This window comes from Pseudochaenichthys georgianus, chromosome 17 (assembly GCF_902827115.2).
Source record: "Pseudochaenichthys georgianus chromosome 17, fPseGeo1.2, whole genome shotgun sequence".
NCBI lineage: Eukaryota > Metazoa > Chordata > Actinopteri > Perciformes > Channichthyidae > Pseudochaenichthys > Pseudochaenichthys georgianus.
The window spans coordinates 10,012,669-10,033,696 of NC_047519.1; the positions used below are offsets into that span (position 1 = coordinate 10,012,669).

Genomic DNA, 21,028 nt, shown 5'->3' on the forward strand with positions numbered 1-21,028 from the left:
ATGGACTTGCAGGCCAACGCGCTGCGTCCAGGCTGAACATCCCCTGGCCTGAAGTGGCCAAGGAGACCTCCAGATCTCACTATGAGGGGAAGAACTTGCCCCAAGCAGCGAGGATGAGGAAGCAGCTTCTCCCAGTCTTTCCAGAGATGCTGGACGAGGTGTCGGTCTCGTGGAGAGACCGCCCTCTCAGCAACAAGGCCCCAATCCAGGGTGCCTCCTCTTTGGACTGTGACGGCATGGAGAAGCTCGGCCTGCTCTGCATGCCGCCCATGGAGCCGCTGGTGGCAGCCCACCTCCAACCGCGGCTGGCTTCGGCACCGAGCAGGAACCCCACACTACCGGCAAAGGCAGACCGCTTCCAGTCAGCAATGACCGAACAAGCCTATAAAGCAGCTTTGTCCACCAGGGCGCTCAACGTCTCCTCGCTGCTGACCGCCTACCAGGCTGAGCTCTGCGAGGACATGACAGTCAAACCTGAGCCTGCCGTGTGGGACGAAACCGCAGCGATCACGGACATTTGCCTCTGTGTGCAGCGCTGTGCAGTCCAAGCCACGGGCAAAGCACTGGGGATAATGGTGGTACAGGAGAGAGCCAGGTGGCTTACCCTGACGAACCTTCCAGACCAGGAAAAAGAGGACGTCTTGGACACGCCTATTGTTCCCGAGGGCATATTTGGCTCCGCTCTGGCTTCGATGCAGCAGCGGTGTGAATCCAAAAAGAAGGAGGATGAGGCTCTCCAGCTTTGTCTTCCCCGAAGGGTCCAGCCGCCGCCTTCAACGCAGTCCTTCGCTCAGGCTGCCTCACGTCCTGCCCGTTTCAAGATCCCGAAACAGCAGAGGCCACAGCCCGCCCCGGGTCTCCAGCCCAGACACGAGGCGAGGACGGGCTGGCCAAGAAAGTCTCCGGTTCCGGCAGCAGCCGCTCAGGCACAGCCGGCCCAGACTTTCAGCCACCAGACGAAGAAGAAGAAGAGGGTGGCCTGACAGCCTCCCCTCCTCTCCTCGATAAAAGAGCTGGAAGTTCCCTGTTCTCCAGCTCCAGAACACGTTCCAGTGTTAGATACTCATGTGTTTCCAGGGTGCAACCATGCCCCCATCTTCCCGCCGCCTCGAGTGATGTCAGAACGTCATCCTCAAGTTCGCGCCATGAGGGAAATGGACTTAACATCAACGACAGCAAGCTCCGCTGCTCGTTTAAGTCACACAAACACATGTCATCAATATTGTCTTTTAATAAATCATTTTCCACTGTCGTTTCCAGGCTTAAAGCCAAGGGCGCAGTCAATAACAATGAAAAGAAAAACAATAAAAACAATAAACAGCCTGACGTCTACCCCCCTTCTAAGAGTGGCTGCTACCTCTCTCAGAAGGCGGACGATGGACGGGGCTGTGAAGGCATCACCGCCACGCGCATGTGCAGTGTCGACCGGGGTTGTCAACCTGGGGTACCACCGTGTTCAGACACTAGAGGGCCCCATAACACAACAAATAAAGACACAGAGGGCAGACGGCAGGGATGTGACATCTCCACTCGCTTTGAGAAGCGAAAAGTGGAGGATGCTCACAGATTCTGCATGGGGTTTCAAGACAATAACACGGGGTTACAGACTCCAATTCGCTGTCGCCCCCCCTCACTTTTCGGGCATTCTGCATTCGCAAGCCCGGGGAGAGTCTAGAGCAAGAGATCCTCTCGCTACTAGACAAGAAGGCTATATCTATAATACCCTCCGAACAGAGTCAGAGCGGCTTTTATTCCAAGTATTTCCTCGTTCCCAAATCGGGAGGGAACAGGATTTGGCCTATACTAGATTTGAAGGCTCTGAACAAATATCTCGAAAGATACAAATTCAGAATGCTCACTCACACATCTCTGTTGCGTCTCATGCGCCAAAACGATTGGTTCACATCAGTCGACCTGAAAGACGCGTATTTCCACGTCCCAGTATATTATCCACCCAGGAAATATCTGAGGTTCGCCTTTCAGGGTGTCTGTTACGAGTACAGAGTACTTCCCTTCGGTCTGTCTCTCAGCCCACGAGTGTTTGTACGATGTACGGAAGCCGCGATAGCCCCGTTGAGACAACAGGGTATTCGCCTGGCAACTTATCTGGACGATTGGCTCCTTCTCGCACAGTCGGAGCAAGAGGCTATTACGCAGACGAATGTCCTCGTAAAACACCTGCTCGACCTGGGTTTCGCAATAAACACAGAAAAGAGCATGTTGTCTCCAGCCCAGACTGTACTCTTCCTGGGCCTACGCCTGAATTCGGTGCCCTCTACAGCCCGCCTGTCAGCAGAGAGAGTGAAAGCCTTCTGGGCTTGCCTCACTCATTTCCAGCCACGCAAATATGTTCTCTTCAGATCATGTCTGCGGTTAATGGGGCTCATGGCGTCAGCCATCCTGGTGGTACGACTGGGACGCTTACACATGAGGGAGTTTCAGCGCTGGGTAGCTGCCCTCAGACTGGACCCCGTGCGTCATGGCGCGCGGAGAGTGATGGTCACTATGAAATGCGTAATGGCACTGCACCACTGGCTGCACCCGACTTTTCTAGTACGGGGCGTGCCTATGGGTGCTGTCTTATCGCGGAAGGTGGTCACCACAGACGCATGTCTGACGGCCTGGGGGGGTATATACGAAGGTCGACCTGTGGGTGGGGTCTCTGGAGCAGAGACCTCCAACGGTCACACATACATTATCTGGAGCTTTTAACGGTGTTCCTCACCCTGAAACGCTTTCTGCCTTTTCTCAGAGGACATCATGTCCTCGTGAGGACAGACAACACGACCACAATATCGTATATAAACCGCCAAGGGGGTTTGCGTTCTCTCCAGTTACACATGCTGGCACGCAAACTGATCTTATGGAGCGGCAGACGTCTCCTCTCTGTGAGAGCGACGCACGTACCAGGAGTGATGAACCTCGGGGCAGATCTGCTGTCTAGAGGTGCACCACTATATGCAGACTGGACTCTACATCCAATGGATGCACACACGTTTGGCCTCCGGTCTTTCTGTACGCGTTCCCACCCCTGGCTTTGATACCCCCAACTCTGGCCAGAGTGAGAGAACAACGACACACACTGATCCTAATAGCTCCACACTGGCCTGCAATGTACTGGCTGGCGGAGATATATCAGCTGCTGTGCGGGCAACCGTGGCAGCTCCCGCTACGCAGGGACATACTGTCTCAGGCGGGGGGGACGATTTTTCACCCAGTCCGTGCTTTACGCACCTATATGGACAGGTCAAAAGAGTTTCGATGCAATGACCAACTCTTTGTATCCTGGGCTAACCCTCAGAAGGGCAAGCCCGTTACCGGGCAACAGCTCTCCCACTGGATTGTGGAAGCGATCTGCACAATCTCACATTACAGCAACAAAATCCTGCCCCCCCCCCCCACAACAATGATTGTGGCTTACCCTATGGGCTTACCTCAGGCGGGGGTTTATTGGATTAGTTATTTCAGGAATAAAGTGGAACTTTCAGTATATTTGCTAATGAGTGCTTTCATTTTTTATTTTATAAAAGTTAAATTGAATTACACAAATAAATATTCTTCACATTATTTTTTCCTTGTGTTGTATTCTTGAACTGCAAAACAAATCTTCATCTTGTTTTGATACTTTGATGGTAGCCTACAGTGATGTTAGAAAAGGATTTGAATTGATTCGTGAAGTGTTGCATTTGTTTTGTCTAAAGTGCCGTTTGAAAACTCACAGTACAACTCGGACTCATTAATACATTTATTAAATATAGCCGATGTTATTCCATTCATAGCCACTCTTGGAATACACTTCATTTTTATTAATGTCATAATTTACAGAGAAAAAAAACCCCATCATTGTCAACAAAGGGAAAGAAAAGACTACATGGATCAACATGGGTGGAGACAAACGTATCTTAATTTGTGAATGTAAGCTGGAGAAAAAGTGAAACACAGAAGCATCAATCTGAACAGCGACTGTACCAAAACAAGCTCAGGTCAACCGGTGTTTCTCTGAAGCCTCTTACTGAGAAAATATTGTCGCAAAATAAGCACTTGAGTAAGTAGCGTAATCAACCTCAATGTGGGGCTTTTTTATGCACACAAATGCAACACAAATTCAAATCACACAGGAATGGGAAGTGCTGCCAAACAGAGCGGGAAAGAGGAATGGCTCCTGTTTTTATTACATCCATCTCAGAGCGAAAGACTTCTCTTCATGGGAGACCGGAACAAAGGAGATGAACAGACAGTTATAAAAAATGTACCAACTGCTCAAGGTAAGAAATCTATACAAACTTTACATAAAAAATCACGGACATTCTGTCTAGTAAAAACAAAGCGAAGCACTGACTATGAAAATCCAAAAATACAGCGATCTTCTAACAGGATGACTTATAATACAGGACATCACTGATGTCAGCTGCTTTACACAAACAAACCCCCCCATCGGCTTATTTATCAGTCCAACCGCGACAGAGGCTTCAGAAGAGTAGTGAAAATGTAATTCTGCTGGGTTTCAACGCCGCTCTTCGTTGATGAAGACGAGGAACATACAATCAAAGTGCAACTAAAGAGACCGCTCTCGGCCTTATCTCCTTTTTCCTACAACTTACGCACAGAACTGTTTCAAAAGGTGTGCTCCGTCTCATCAAATCGCTCGAACAGCGTTTACCTATCATAGTTTTCTTTTGTTAAAAAATAGAAATATCTCTTGTGTAAAAAAATATCACAGGTGATTTATTTTTCTGAGTACAAATAGGGAAAAAAGGAAATTCTTGGCAAATCTTTGTCTCCAAAAAAGTGACGATGGGTGGGAGATGGTATTTTCTAGGACATGGTGGATGTGTGGTGCTTTGGGATGAGCTCTGCAGGCGGTCAGTACATGGAGGGTGGGGGGGCGGAGGACCAACTGCAGTTTGGTTGGCTGTGTTGTGAGTCTTTTCTCTAAGCCGGCCTCCACCTCACATTTCAGCGTCTGTAAGTCTACGTCACAGCGCTCCTTCAGTTCTCCTGTGTTCTGGAAGGCTCTACCTCACTCTGGCCCAGCGCCTCCGCATCCGTTCTGCACCTCTTGGCCGGCCGTTCCTGCGCTGCTGCTGCTGCTGCTGGGTCTCGGTGGTCCAGCGGGGGTTCCAGGGAGCCGTTTTGGTCGTGGCTGGGCGCGCTGGGTTGGCTGCAGCCGTTGGAGTTGCTGTCTGAAATGGGAGGAGGGGGAGCCTCCGCTGCCGGGTGTGAGGGGCCGTTGGACTGAACGGGCTCTGGTTTGACTTGATTCACCGGGAGGAGCTGAGTACCGTCTACAGGGTGGACAGAACTGTGGCTGCCGATACCTGACGAAGACAAATGAAAGGTGAGTGACTTGAGATGATTCAATGGTTGATTTGTCAATGATTGAAGAACCACAAATACAATTCAAATTGTTTCCACTGTCAAAAACCCAACAGTATTTTTTAAACCTGAAAAATGTGTGATCCCAGTATTATCCCGATAATGATCTAAATATGCTTAGAAGACAAGGCAATCACTTAGCAGCTCTTTTGTCACAGTTAATGGGAATCATCTACCAAAAGATCCCCCTTCATTCATTTCTAAAAAGCAAAGCAACAATGAGTTAAAGGCTGAGGGGAGGATCGTGAGAAGAGAGAGTACATTAGGAGCAGGGAAAGTAAACATGAAATGGAATCATAATAATAACGAAAGTATATCATGCATAAAACATGTTGTGTGCTCTTCTATCGGCACGGTGTGTTGGTCAGCTCACCGTTCTGGCTGCCGCTGTCCTCCCTCTCCGAGTGGCTGGCGCTGCTGCTGGAGGTGGTGGGGGGGGGCGACGCCGCCCTGCTGGATGTGGCGCTCTCCGTCTCGTCCAGTAACCTGTCCATGTAGTCTCTGAGGACACACAGCGGCACACACAACGTCAACTCCAGATGTGGTTCCAAACACAGGCAGACTGTGCTGGTCTGTCAGCAGGTTATTCATCTTTAACTGGAATTGGGTAAAACATACGGAGTGCGCCCCCTAGTGTCCACCTGCATTTTGATGCTGTAGCTCAGCTGAGGCCGGCATTAGTATTAATATCTGCATCTCATCTATGAGTAGATTTCCAGGTAGAAAGAAAAACAGTTCCTAAATGTAAATGATCAGAACAAAGTCTGTGGATTACCTCGAGTAACCGGGTGAGGATTTGTTTATTTTTAAACAAGTTATGTGGGTCAGAGAGGACCTTTGTTTAAAGGTGGGGTAGGTCATTTTGGAGAAACCAGCTCGAGTGCGCTAGAATTTGAAAACACACAGCCGGAAGAAATCTGCCACTTCCTCACAGAGCCCCTCCTCCAACACACACGACACACACATGACCAATGAGGGCACGAGATAAATTTGTGCACAGATGGAAGGCTGACAGGCAGGTAGGCCATCCAGTTACTTTAACGGGCCGGCTCAGATGATTGGTCGTGCTTTTTACAGCGCCACGGCTTCCACTGATGACTTTTGTTTATGGATTTATTGTCAAAGCACTTCAGATATTCATTGCTATCGGGATGTTAAGAGCATTCCATGGAATATAACAAAAAGTGTATCTCGAGCCGGTTTCTCAAACTTACCTACCCCACCTTTAAGATAGTGTTGAAATGGTGAGCGAGGACATTGCTCTACATTTTGGTTAATACAAGCTTTTTATTAAACGCCAAGGATCTTAAAAAGGTATTTGTGCTTTTTGTCCCAGTCCTCACTGTTCTATGTTTAATACAAGTAAAAAAAGAAAATGTAAAACATTTGAAGATCATACGGGAGAGGAGGCAGTAATCTTTACGGCTGATATCTCCTACACTCTGCAACTCACACCCAGAATAAGGGGGGGGGGGGGGAGATATACCTTTTCTATCCGTTTTTTGTCCCCATTTTCGTTGTCACTTTGTGTCTCTTTCTAATCCCTTTTTATGTCTTTTGTGTCTGCATGAAGAACCAACCACCAACTGACTTGTTTTTGCTGCACGATCAAGAGCTAACCATGTAACCCATTTACAGTAACCCATACTGTACATACATCAAGTCTGCACTGCACACTCACATGCAAATAGATCTTAGTTAGTTAACCTTTTCTATTTTTGTATACAAATCTGTTGTAACTCCTGAATTTCCCGACGTGGATAAATAAAGGTTAACAAACATTACACTTTTTTTCATAATAACAAACACATCAACCTGAAACAGGAAACCACGATTACATTCAGAATTCACCCACAGCTGTATATATATATATATATATATATATATAAGTTTGAAACTTACGTGACACCGGGGTGAAGGTTGTATTTCCTTTTTCCAAGTCTGGTTTGCTGTGCAAAGAAATCATAACGCTCAGACTTCTTCCACATGTAATAAAAGGCCACACATTCTCCTACAGACCTAGTTCTCACCTGAAAGATTTAATTCAGCAGACATGAAATAATAATTATTACCAACGTCTGAAGAGAAATGTCAGTACAATTTCAGAGAAGAGACAAATCAAATGATTGCTTTGGACGAGGACAAATGATGAACGGACACTAATGTACACATTCCATTTGTCTCAAAATGCAGAAAGGTTGATCCAACCCTGAGCATGACAGACAGCACACACACCAACACACACACCAACACACACACCAACACACATGACCGATTGAAAACAGAAATGGTTCGTTAAGGTGCTTTTTAAACACTTCTTACCTTGTTGGCCTGTACTAAATGAAAGTCTTTGCCGTAAGCTTTTAATCCTTGTTCAAAGTTTCTACATTCCTCTTCAGTCCAGACAGATAGCTCTTCTGTTACAGGAGAAAACAGAGTTAATCCTCAGTGTCTCTGCAACATGACGATGGTTAGTTCCATCTTTGATTGCAGAGATGTCGATGCATGTTAACAGTTAACAGTTTAAACACAAGTTCTTTAGCGGCTGGAAGTTCCATTTGATCAGGAACAGCACACAGGGGCCCTTTCAAGTCATTTTAGTTCTCTTTGTGTAGACATTATGGGTCTCTGCAGTTCTTTTGTGTGTCTTTGTGCTCACGTTGTTTCTCTTTGTACTTTGAAGTCTTTTTGTCGTCATTTTTAAAAGGTTAAAGCCTTTTATTGTCATTACACACCGAGTATAACGAGATGCAGAGTGCAACTCTGTCCGGTGTGCAAAACACACAAACACATACATAACACTAAAAAACACGGCAATAGGACAGACAACATAAACAATCATACGGGGGAATAAATAGTTAAAAATATTGATATAAAAATAGTATATAAAGTGCATTAAAAGTGTGTGTATGTGTGAGAATGGTTACAGTTATTATTATGTGTGGTGGTTGAGCAGCCTGACGGCCCAGGGGTAGAGACTGTTTTTGAGTCTGTGTGTCCGTGACTTGAAGCGAGAGAGAGAACAGTCTGTGACCCGGGGGAGAGCTGTGCTTTATGATTTAGTGAGCTCTGCTGAGGCAGCGGGAGGTGGAGATGTGTTCCAGAGGGCAGTTATTTGGTGTCTTTGGGCAGGATTTCTCTGTAGTCGTGTCTCTCTGCGGTCACTTTGTGTCTCTTTGTAGTTGTGTCGGTTCAGGGGTTGTATACTGTCGTGGTCTACACACCAAGGAACCATGTTGCATGAGAGAAGAGTGAAGCTCAATATGTGAATGACATTGAGGCGTGATAGTGTACTTACCTCTGGCTGCTTTTACATTAAACCGTAGTCTTCTTAAAGCTTCCTCTGTGTCAAAGTCACATTTCACTAGTTCATACAACGCCTGCAGGGAAACAAACACGCTAACGTTAGCCATTCAAAGAGCAAAACACATGCAAGACGTCTTAAATGTTGTGTGACAGTTTTCTTATCAGGAAACAAACCCATGAAAAGACCAACAACATATTAGTCAGTCTCTCAACACTGTCCGCAGCCCCGAGCACATTCTTTCCTACTCCAGGTGTAAATCTTTAAAGTGTTCCTTTTTTTTTTTTAAACAACTTTATTTTTCAGTTTATCACAAATACAGTATGTCCAACATTTATGACAACAAGTTGAAAACGCCCCAGATCCCACCCCCCTCCCCCTCCAGGTGGTATTCCCCAGTGAATAGACAAACGACAAAAAAAAACAAAAAAAAAACGAATGGTCATAGAAAAAATATATAAAATATATAAAAATATATATTAATATATTATTAATAAAAGTAAAATAAATGAAAAATAAAAATAAGGAATAAACCAAATTAAATACATACAACAAAAATGACGATAATAGACAGTATACGAGTAGATAATCAGATATAAGACATCACGCACATAACCCAAAAAAGCCTTTCAGTTTATGCTATTCTTATTGCCAGCCTTCTAAACCCTTAGTCTGACAAGGTACGTAACAACTTCCATCCCAAAGTTAGTGACCCCAGGTCAATAGTCAAAGACAGATGCAAAGTGAATCAGGTGAGGGATAGGCCTCTAACATGGGTAATAAATAGCGACCAAGTTTTGTCGTATTTGTTGACTAAACCGCGCACTGCATATCTCAATTTCTCCAAGTCTAGCCCAAGCATCACTTCCCTGATCCAGTGAATATAGGAAGGGGGATTTTTTCCTTTCCAATTCAAAGTGTTCCTTTTTTATAGGCTTAGTACATCATTACAGCAGCTAGGCAAGGAGTCTTTAGCCAGCATGACTCGTATGGAAAATACAAATAAAATATTTCATAAACTTCATTGGGCATGAACGAGTGCAGAAGTGCGGCTCACTGATGTGTTTTTGGACAACAATGAAGATCTATGTCGAAGATAAATAAGTAGCGTGTCGTCATCCAAAGGAAATTATGTATATACATTGTTAGGGCTGCTCAATTAATCATATTTCAATCGCAATTACGATTTTGGCTTGCAACGATTATGAAAACAACATAATCGAAATAAAACAATTATTTATTTAATTTTTTTTTTGGTTTTTCAGTTGAATTATACTTAAAGTTCAGGGTAATCAACTGTTAAAAACATACTGTTCAAAAATAATTTTCTTTCAATAAATGGATGTTTTCAAAGTAAATGGATAATGGTTTTTAATAATCGTGATATCAATTATTGAACCAAATAATCGAGATTATGATTTTTGCCATAATCGAGCAGCCCTATAAATTGTATCTCCTCTTAAACTAACCAATGGTCGTGGTGAGGATATCTCTGATTTACAAAATCAACCAGACTCTACCTGGATGCCGACATGAATTATAAATAGACATCAAACTGCTTTTTAGCAACATGTTAAATCATTTTCTACCAAATTATGCAATACTGAAATGATAACAACAGTCTCATAGGTGAACAGCATGCACGGATCATGAATGGTCCATTCATGATTTCCAAAAATGTTGAAGCTGTCCAGGGGATGAGCAAGTAGCTACATTTCAACAAACGGCAGATCTGCGGCCGTTTGGCCCCCCAGAGCGGGGGGGCCAAACGGCCGCAGATCTATCCACCTTGGGACCCGTTATCTTTTGAGGGGTCCGTTTCCGCGTTTCCGTTACGACCTCGTGTGAACGAACGGGCTATACGAAAGAGAAAAGTAGCGGATACAACCGTTTTCGTTCCCGTGTAAACAGCACATGAGGGCTGTAGGGCTCACACTGGCCGTTTCTCAATGTCGAGTAAACCTGCTGCAGAGCCACTATTTCAAGTATACTACGTCATCGAGTGGCGCCGAAGGACTGTTTAAATGCCCAGCATTCAGCGCCACTCGATGACGTAGTATACTTGAAGTAGTGGCTCTGCAGCCAAGCCCCCAGGAAGTGCGCCGGACTCAGATGAAAATATTCGCGGTGGCCAAACGGCAGTACTGCACATCCGTTTGGTTGCCAGGCCCAGAAACACTTTTTCCCATTGACTTACATGGGGAGAGAGTGGTCTGTATTTAACTAAATAAACTACCCAGTATGAACACTTGTATAGCCCTTATTAAAAACATTCGTTCCTCAAGTTGTAAAAATGTGCTAATAACGTTATTCTGAGAGTTATTTCCCTCTGCATTATGAACGCGCATCTAACCCACGGGACCGCGCCGCCCGGCACGTTCATGTTACGTGTTCAGCACTACATGAGTTTCTCTTTACCCATGGGTGCACAATAACAACGGACCCATATCGCCTTACTGCCATCCCACGGAGCTGTAATAATGGATATATTGCACATGTTTGCTGTAATTCATCATTTGTAAAATATTATACTACATGAGCTGTATGATTAAATCTTGTACCGTAAATGTTGTATTAAATAAAGTTAATATTACCGACGTTAGATTAACGTCCCTGTAGCTTCTTATTGCACTAAGAAGCTTATTGCACTGTGTGTGTATATATATATACAGTGCAATAATTATTTCATGCTAAATGAAGCTCTGTTGCTTGGATATCACTAGATCCTGGTACAGCGTAATATAAGTACATAACGATTGATGTGTACATTAGCAGACAATAGCATGATGACTTTGCAGTTTTACAGTTTTGGTCTTTTCATGGGATTTGTTCAAAGAAAGACAGATATAGACTTTGTCACATGCTTCAGATGTATCACCTGTTCGTTGTCTTTGATGTGGCTTCCCTCTGGGATGGCGTCCACTCCCTTCTCCTCTCCTGTCCGCCGCGACGCCTCCGTCAAGAACTCCACCACTTCGCCTTCAGGAAGACACTCTGGGTTCCACAGCAGCTGATCATCGTTTTCATAAACTGGAGGGTGAATTTATGGAAAGCTGTCAATGCAATAAAGTTCTTTTAGACCCAAGAGAGACTGCAGATGTTGATAACAAACATCAAGTTTACCTTTTTCATTGTCTTTGTATTTAGACAGGCCAACAGGAGTTTCTGCCTGATACATGGAACCCACCATGATCTCCTGTTGGGAATAAACACATATTAGACAGGCTGACAATTACTTCATCATTTACTACAAATATAACCGGAAAAGTTTACTCTGTTTCAGAAGTTAATTAGTATTTGTGCTTAGTGGAGTTTTCCCTTTCCTGTAGTGTGTTTTAAAGGTTTTTGTGCATGTAAATCCCAAAGTTCCCTCCAGAGGGAAATCGTTAGTAAATTGGCCTCACATTGAAAAACAACACATTTGTAATGTTCCCACATGTATGTGTTGGTTAAAAAAAACAATATAATATAATAATCTTCTAAAGAGTCGTTGTGCCTACTGAGAACATTAACATGTGATACTTGAAGTACCTTGAGCTTAGAAAACGTAATAACTTAACATTTTCAACTCAGGACGTTTACTTGAAATGGAGTATTTTGAGATCATGGTATTTGCTATTTTACTTAATTAAACCATCTTTCTTATCCGGTATATGTCTTTTTTTTAGTGTAGTTTAAATTAAGCTGTAATTGAACCTGTATCCCACTCTGAAAAATAGAAACATCTCACATACCTTTTTCCAGTCTTCCGATGGAACATAGTCCTCATCTTCATCTGACTCATCCTCTGCATCATTATTACCTGAGGCACAATGTGATATCCGTTTAACCAGCTAAATCTCAACCAAAGAAAGAAAGAAAAAGATGAAGAGAAGACGATGAAGATGGCACGTACTTTCAAAATATTTCAGTTTCTGGGGTCGAATGAGTTCTGCTGTGCCCAGCGTCCTGACTGGTCGCGTGCGGACTTCAGATGTTATCTGGGACTCATCCCCCTGTCCCGATGACATCTTACCTCCATCACCCTGTAAAAACATACACATCTAGTTGCCAACAATGCTGAAAATACAAAAACAGTCAACACAACTAAATATTTAAAATGTATGGGAATGATATCATTGAAAAGATGCTCAAGACAAACAGACGTACTTCATTTATTTTTAACTCGCCGGTGCTTCTACTGCTTTCATCGTTGTCTAGGTCTTCTTCCTCATCCTCTTCGTCATCGTCATCTTCCTCCTCAGGCTCTTCGTCTTCGTCATCATCATCTTCATCTGCGGGCGAGCCGCCCCCATAACCATAGAGACTCAGCAGCTGATCAATGGGCATGTCTCCTTCCTGTTGGCAGAAAAGTCACATTGTAAATTAAAATAAAGTTACAACTAATCATTTGATGAGTAAACAATGCTCTCACAAAGGACTTCACATCTTGCCTGGACAGTTTTGGATTACAGCAACATATCGATTTTCCGACTCATTCCAAAGGACATATTCTGGACTTGATCTGCTGTTCTGGTGTCACTCCTCTTAAATGTACTGCAACTGATCTTCCCATTTCTAATCACTCATTAATATCCTTTACTGTCACCTTAACACTGTCCAAACCAAATCTGTCACGTGTTATTTCCTTCCGCAACATCAAGGATATTAATGTAACTACACTCTCCAGCGGCATTGACAACCTCCCCAGCATAAATAGTTCATCCCCGCCTGATGAACTGGTTTCTCATTACAATAACAATCTTCATAAACTGCTCAATACCCTGGCTCCTTTAAAAACCAGGTCTGTTTCCTTCACCCATTCTGCTCCTTGGTTTACACCTGAACTACGCCAACTCAAAACAAAAGGCCGTCGATTGGAACGCCTCTGCAAAAAAACTGGACTTGTCGTTCACAAAGAGATGTACAATAACCACATCCTCCACATTCACCAGCAACTAACACCACCTGCAGTGTATCTCTCCCTGTTTTCACCGACCCTCTCTCTCATTCTCTTTCAAGTTTCACACTTCCCTCTGCTGTTGTAATATCTGACCTCATCAGTAAATCCAAGCCATCTACCTGTCAGTTAGACCCTCTTCCTACCCCCCTGGTAAAAGCCTGTCTACCTTCATTGTCCTCCCTTATAACTGTCATCATACACTCCTCCCTCACCTCTGGTCTTGTCCCCTCACTTTTCAAATCAGCCGCCATCACGCCCATACTGAAGAAACCTGGTGCAGACCCCAACAACTTTAATAACTACCGTCCCATATCTAACCTACCATTTCTCTCAAAAATCCTGGAAAAAACTGTTGCATCCCAAATCCATACCCACTTGTCTGACAATAGCATGTACGAACAATTTCAATCTGGTTTTCGCCCCCATCACAGCACAGAAACAGCACTGGTGAAAATCACTAACGACCTCCTCATGGCAGCTGACTCCGGACTATTAACCATCCTCATCCTCCTTGATCTTAGTGCAGCTTTTGACACCATTTCCCACAGCATCCTCATTGACAGACTGACCTCCATCGGGATCACTGACACACCCCTCCTCTGGTTTAAATCATACCTCTCTGGCCGCACTCAGTTCATCCAACTCAAAACCTTCAAATCACAGCCACTTCCAGTCACGACCGGTGTTCCCCAGGGCTCTGTCCTGGGGCCTCTTCTTTTTATCATCTATTTACTTCCTCTAGGCTATATCTTCCGTAAACACAACATCCACTTTCATTGCTATGCGGATGACACCCAGCTCTACTTGTCCTCCAAACCAACCACCATCCTCCCTCCATCTTCCCTGTCTGACTGCTTACAGGACATAAAATCCTGGTTTTCCTCAAACTTAACGACAGTAAAACCGAGGTTCTCCTCATTGGCACAAAATCCACCCTAACCAAACCTGACAGTTTTTCAATTACTATAGACAACTCTTCAGTCTCCCCCTCCCCTCAGGTTAAGAGTCTGGGTGTCATCCTCGACGGCACACTTTCATTCAAATCTCACATCAGTAATATCACTCGGTCTGCCTATTTCCATCTACGCAACATCAACCGCCTCCGCCCGTCCCTTAACCCTAAGACCACCGCTATTCTTGTTCACACCCTGGTCACTTCCCGCATCGACTACTGCAACTCCCTTCTCTTTGGTCTCCCTCTCAAATCCATCCACAGACTTCAACTGGTTCAGAACTCTGCCGCCCGCATCATCACCAGAACCCCCTCCATTAACCACATCACTCCTGTTCTTCAGCAACTTCACTGGCTCCCCGTCAAATCCCGTATCATTTTTAAGATTCTGCTCCTCGCCTTTAAGGCCATCCATAACCTCACTCCTCTGTACCTCTCCGACCTCCTGCACATCAACACACCCATCCGCACACTCAGATCTTCTGCTTCCCTCAGCCTCACTGCACCCCCCTTCCGTTTAACCACCATGGGGTCTAGAGCCTTCGGCCGCTCTGCACCCCGCCTCTGGAACTCCCTCCCACCTGACATCCGCAACACTGACTCTCTCCCCATTTTCAAATCACGCCTCAAAACATATCTCTTCACACTCGCATATCCACCCTGATCGTTATCCATCACACATCCTCTGTTTTATTTATTTGATTTGTTATATACTGCATTGTCTTGTTTATGTTTCTTATGCTGGTGTTAGGTATTGTGTATCTTGTTTTTATGTGTTTGTACGGCGACCTTGAGAGCCTTGAAAGGCGCCTATATAAAATAAATGAATTATTATTATTATTAAACAAATCACTGGGGTCGAATTGGATATTAAAAAGAGGCCCTATTATCTCCTCTCCTGTAGTGTGTTATAAAGGTTTTAGTGCATGTAAATGGTCTACAAAGGCTAAAATCCCTGTGTTCCCTCCAGAGGGAGTTTCTCTCCAAAACACTTTATTGTTTTTCGGACAGGGCTGAAAAAAACGAATACAAGTTGAGCCTGAAACTCACGCGTGCAAGATCCTCGATCTCGTTGGTGTTGGTCTCATCTGACGTCTCCATCGATTCTTCTTCCTCCAGGGTGCGTTCATCATCAAAGTCATGGACGAGCATGTCTGCTGATGGGTCGAAATCATGGTCAGCGGCGACTGCTGAGCCTCCTACACAAGGAAACACAAAAATTAAAGCAATATTGCAAAAGGTGACAGCAAATATGACTGAATTGGACATTTACTTGTGCAAATGTATCACTGTTTATTTAGTTTGAATATATGTATATGTACATAACAGATGTGTTAAGGAACAGGGTTGTGAATACAGATGAAATCTTTGCATGCAATAAGCTACTAGAAATATTCATTTTCTTATTTGATAACTGTAAACATTCAGCAACAGATATTTACTAGGGCTGTCAAGTTAACGCTTAACGTAAAAAAAAATTACCGCCACTAATTATTTTAACGCATGTGTATTTTTTTTCCTCGGCCGCCCCGTAGTTTTCTACAAGCTGATGCTGACAGCCCCGCTCCTGCCGCCCGCTTGTGGCAGACCACACTTCCACGCTCACCGACTGGCTATCGGGAGGACCGGGAGGGTGTGTGTATGTGTGGCCCGAGCGAGCGAGAGAGAGACCTTACGTGCACTGTTGTTGTTAGCATCTGGTGCTAGCTAGCTGAGCTAACGGATATAAGGAGCTGTTTAAATGAAAACAGAGGAGCGCTCTATCCACACAACTGCGCCGAGCACTTGACTTTATGCAGGAAGCCAGACAGTGGGACATTGTACGAAAAGTCAGCACACTCAGCACGGATAGTGCGCAACATGATTGCAGAGTCTAGGCACCTCCCGTTCGAGCATATGCCTTGAGTTGCACATAGCTCCAACGAACACACACACACGCGCGCACACACACACCATTTGTATTGTATTATTGTATGAGAGAGGTTCCAGGTTGAATTGAGGCGAATATTTGTAATGTTCAGAGGTTGTTGTGTTTAATATTCATGAGAATATTTGTCATTGTTCAAATGATAATAAACATTAGCATAAAGCATATTTGTCCACTCATATGTTGATAAGAGTATTAAAAACTTGAAAAATATTCCTCTAAGGTACATTTAGAACAGATCAAAAATATGCGATTAATTTGCGATTAACTATGGACAATCATGCGATTAATCACGATTAAATATTTTAATCGACAGACAGCCCTAATATTTACATATACACATATTGCAAATTGTCTATAGTTTCTTTCTGATATTCAATGCACGTTTCATCATAATCCAATGAAAAATAAGCAATTCGTAAGAACTTTTGAAAACTGATGCAAGGTATACACACTATGACCATTTATTTGGTAGTATGCATATTGTGAAATATTAACATAGGTTTGCAAAATAAGATTATTTGTTTTAACAATCATGATTTTAAATGTGTTCTATCATTGTTTATAAACAATTTTGGCAACAAAAAATAATAATCAACCTATTTTTAGAAGTCGTTAATAACATAAATAAATAATAAATTAATGATATTACAGAGCTCATTAATTCTTCAACAATTAATTAATTTTGGATAATGGCAAGTTCTAATTCTGAGTTTGACCAACATTTTCTTTTTTAAGAATCCTATTGAAAACGTAGTATTAGGTGCACACTAACAACAACAACAACAACAACAACAACAACAACAACATCAACAAAAAAGGCTCCGACGTTATTTACCTGGGCTCGAATTCCCGAGGGAGGGCTGGAAAACAAAAACATAAATAAAGTTAAAAGACAGCTTCAAAATATCTTACGTTTTCCTATAACATTACAATTGCACAGGGCTTAGCGCTGTTGATAACTGGAGTAAGTTACTCTGACACACAGAGCCAGATGTGAGTAAAGAAAAAGCGCGCTCGACCCTGTGCCCCGAATGCAGTTCACTGAGAAAAGAAACAAAGAAAACTGTCACCACTTCCAAAGCATCTCGATATTAAACCAGGTACAGTGGTGCGTATCGCCTGCATTCAACCACAGTTAGCTTAACAGACCGGCACTTACTGTGTTAATGTACTTACTGGCTAACTCACATACAAATATAAAGCTAAATCTCCTTCAAACGTTAAGCTAACGCGTCCAACTTACGCTTGGCATCAACTGCCTGTGAATAGTGACCGGGAAAAGATACATAAAACACCTCCAAACACCAAGCTGCTGCTACATATATAATGAAAAGCGTTAAAGTGTATAGTTCAGTATTCTTAAACAAAACCGAGAAGTAACATCGCTAATGCCGCAGCTACCTTCAGGCTAGCGCAGCTAACGTTAGCTACATCCGAAGTTTACTAAACATCATTCTGTGAAGAAATTGGCAAAATATAGCAACGTAAACATGTGCTTCTTAATTTCGTGTATTAAAGCTACATCACGCAAACTATGAACACGTTCGACTGAACCGACTATTTTGCAGGATACATTTATTTTCCCCAAATATTTATTTCACTTTCTTACCTCCGCCATGTTTGCAATCCTGCAGGGTCACGTCAGGGGTTAGCGGCGGTCCCCGGATGTAGAGCCCCGCCCACCTGCAGTATTAACACCAGAATGCTCCTAAACGCGGATGATGCAGGGACATGATGTGGTGGGCCAGTGTATGTTTTGGTGATTGGATTTTCTTTTCACAAAATGATATTAAAAAAACTAAATACGAGTGGATATTTGATTTTTGTTTTAAAATTGAAGAAATAAACTTGAAATACAAGGCTTTGTTCTTTATCATGGTCCAAAAAGTTATTAATTAAACTTAAAAAACGGGATGATTTTCATGTTCTACCTCTCAAAACAAATAATAAAATCACTAGAAAACAGAAACGAAAAAACGCCCGTTGTTTCATACTCTGCTACCGGAAGTAGCTGTTTACAAAATAAGAGCGCAGATCAGTTCGGTCCTGTGTCGGCCGTGAAACACTGCGGTCAACTCAGCAGTCTCTCGCGTTTGCTTGTTCAAATCAGCAGCTCTTAATTTACGGTAATCGCTGTGAAGCGGCACTGACGCTTTGATGAGTGATAAACGTTTTTTTTACCATTAGTTTTTTTAAGGAAATTGATACTGTTGGACTCAGTAGTAGTACGCCTACTAGCAATACAATGAAGTACTTTTACTGTTTAATTTGTTAGGAATACTCTTGTCAAAGTCCCCTACTGAGAACAAAATCAAGCCACTTCTGCTAAATGTGATGAGCGATAACAAATACATTTTGCCATAAGCTCTTAATGATATTGATATTGTTTGCCTCAGTACTAATTAAACTACTACCACAACTACTATGAAGTACTTTTACTTTTACTATGTATTTTTTCAGTAATACTCCTCCCCCTCCTGAGTACAAGAATGCATTTTGTCCTGCTATTTTTGATGAGCACCCTTTTAAGGCTGCAAAACAGGCATTGTTACTATATGTTTTTGGAGAAATTACACAATAAATGGCCCAGAATTGTACTTTATAAACTGTGAATATTGTGGTGCTTGGAAAAATACACACTGGCTAAGCCAAAGGTGATATAGGCTTTTTTTTGTTGCAATATTTATTAAAATATCACTAGTTATCCTAATAAATCACTATCTGAGGACAATACAAGCAAACATAAAACGTTATTTATCTAGAGAGCCATTGAAAAGCATGAATAATTGATCCTCCCGCAAATCTTTTCATCTGCTGTAGGCTATTAATAAAGTTTCTACGTATTTTCACGCAACTTTCTGTAAAGAATATTATAAAACAATTATTCGTTATATTTTAAAAGTGTTGCTAAAGACTACATCAATAATATACTGTATATCTATAGATATAAACTTAACAAGTGAAATTTGTGTTTGGTATATTATTTCTTTGTTGTAACAATGCTTCTTGACAATAAATCAGTTGGAAAGCCTGTTTATTTATCTTTCAAATGGTGCCACATTTGTGAGGAACATGCATTTGTGGGATGAGCAGCAGAGCTGAGTATGTGGGGTGCGCCCATGACTAATGCGACAAATCTCCTCCAAGACTTATGTCATTAAAAAAAAAGCCAGTTTCCAGATATGTATTATACGGAAGATAACTAATTTTCTGTGTTTTTCTCATGAAAAACAAAAGTGATTTCATGTATTCAAAATGGCATTTAAAGGATTAAGTCCTGAAAATTATAAGATATTTGGTATTTTTGATTAGGGTTGAAGTTGCTTTAAGATTGATCTCAAACAAGTAGTGAACAAATATTTTAATATAATGTTTTTATCAAAATATTTGGCAGTGGACATTTTTGTCCCGAATGGTCAATTAGGGCAGTCAATGTTGTACGCAGTGAATTATAGACCCATTAGAACAATTGGGATTCTAAAATATCGCGAGAAAATAGCCTAGTTACAAAAAATCATGCCATTTGCCAATAACCAATCATTTTGACACAATAATTGGCAAATGAAAAGTAAAAAATGACCCATTTGGACAAAAATGGCCAGATTGATACCGGAGGGTTAAATATATTGTTTTATCGCGGGCTGATTTGACCACGGAACCCCGTATCACGGCCGACACAGGACCGTACTGATCTGCGCTCTTATTTTCTGAGACAACTTCCGGTAGTAAAACATGAAAACAAATGTTTTTTTTTCGTTTCTGTTCACTAGTGGCTTTATTTTTTAGTTTTGAAAAGTAGATAATGCAAATCATCCCGTTTCTTAAATGTAGTTAATCCCTAATCTATTTTTTCAATTTTAAAACGAAAATTAAATATCCAGTCGTTTTTTGTTATTGAATATCATTTCGAGAAAAGAAAATCCAATGACCAAAACATACACTGACCGTGGTGTTATGGCATTATGTCATATTATGTCAGCAAAACAACTACAACACATGTACATAAAGGCATAAACTGTGTCTCTAACTGTACCTTAAAAAGCTGTAATGTAAATCAATGAAATGCATTATAGATAGATATAGAATCAGAGGGATGAAAGCCTCTTTAAACTGTTAAGCCCCAAGGTCCCCGCCGGCGGGTACTTTTTTTTTTTTTACGACACTGTGTCTCAGGGGATCTTAATATTTAAGAACCTATTAATGTGTTATACCAGATTAACGGAAATAATCTCAGCTAACTGATGATACAAACCATGTTTACCAAAACAAAACACAAGTCTCATAAGAAGCATCTAAATGACCCCTGAGCGAAAAATTCTAACGCACTTTGGCACAGAACTCAAGATAAAATATACCCTTATTACTTATCATAGCTGCACATACAAGATATCCGATTAAAGCTGAGGTTCCACAGATTATTTAGGTATATATATCATCACTGAGTGATCCGAACTCTTGACAGGGGAAGTAAACACAGACATCACAACCTTTACGGAGCTTTTACTGGAGATCGTCTCACCCTAG

At 42.5% G+C, this 21,028-nt stretch overlaps 1 protein-coding gene across 2 annotated transcripts; it reads right to left on the reverse strand.

Annotated features, from left to right (window-relative positions):
* Positions 1–3,785: 3,785 nt before the first annotated feature.
* On the reverse strand, positions 3,786–18,180 carry mier1b (mesoderm induction early response 1b, transcriptional regulator). Of its 2 annotated transcripts, none has more exons than XM_034104465.1 (13): positions 18,114–18,180; positions 17,340–17,364; positions 15,625–15,773; positions 12,830–13,018; positions 12,576–12,705; positions 12,415–12,482; positions 11,804–11,876; positions 11,559–11,710; positions 8,675–8,756; positions 7,699–7,793; positions 7,279–7,325; positions 5,750–5,877; positions 3,786–5,318 (listed from the first exon to the last, which is right to left on the reverse strand). In XM_034104465.1, the coding sequence occupies exons 1-13, from the start codon at positions 18,120–18,122 to the stop codon at positions 4,990–4,992; spliced, it is 1,476 nt and encodes a 491-aa protein (XP_033960356.1). In that variant the 5' UTR covers positions 18,123–18,180; the 3' UTR covers positions 3,786–4,989. The 2 variants fall into 2 exon arrangements, with proteins under 2 accessions (XP_033960356.1, XP_033960355.1); XM_034104464.1 differs by having other exon boundaries at positions 7,279–7,406.
* Positions 18,181–21,028: the final 2,848 nt, after the last annotated feature.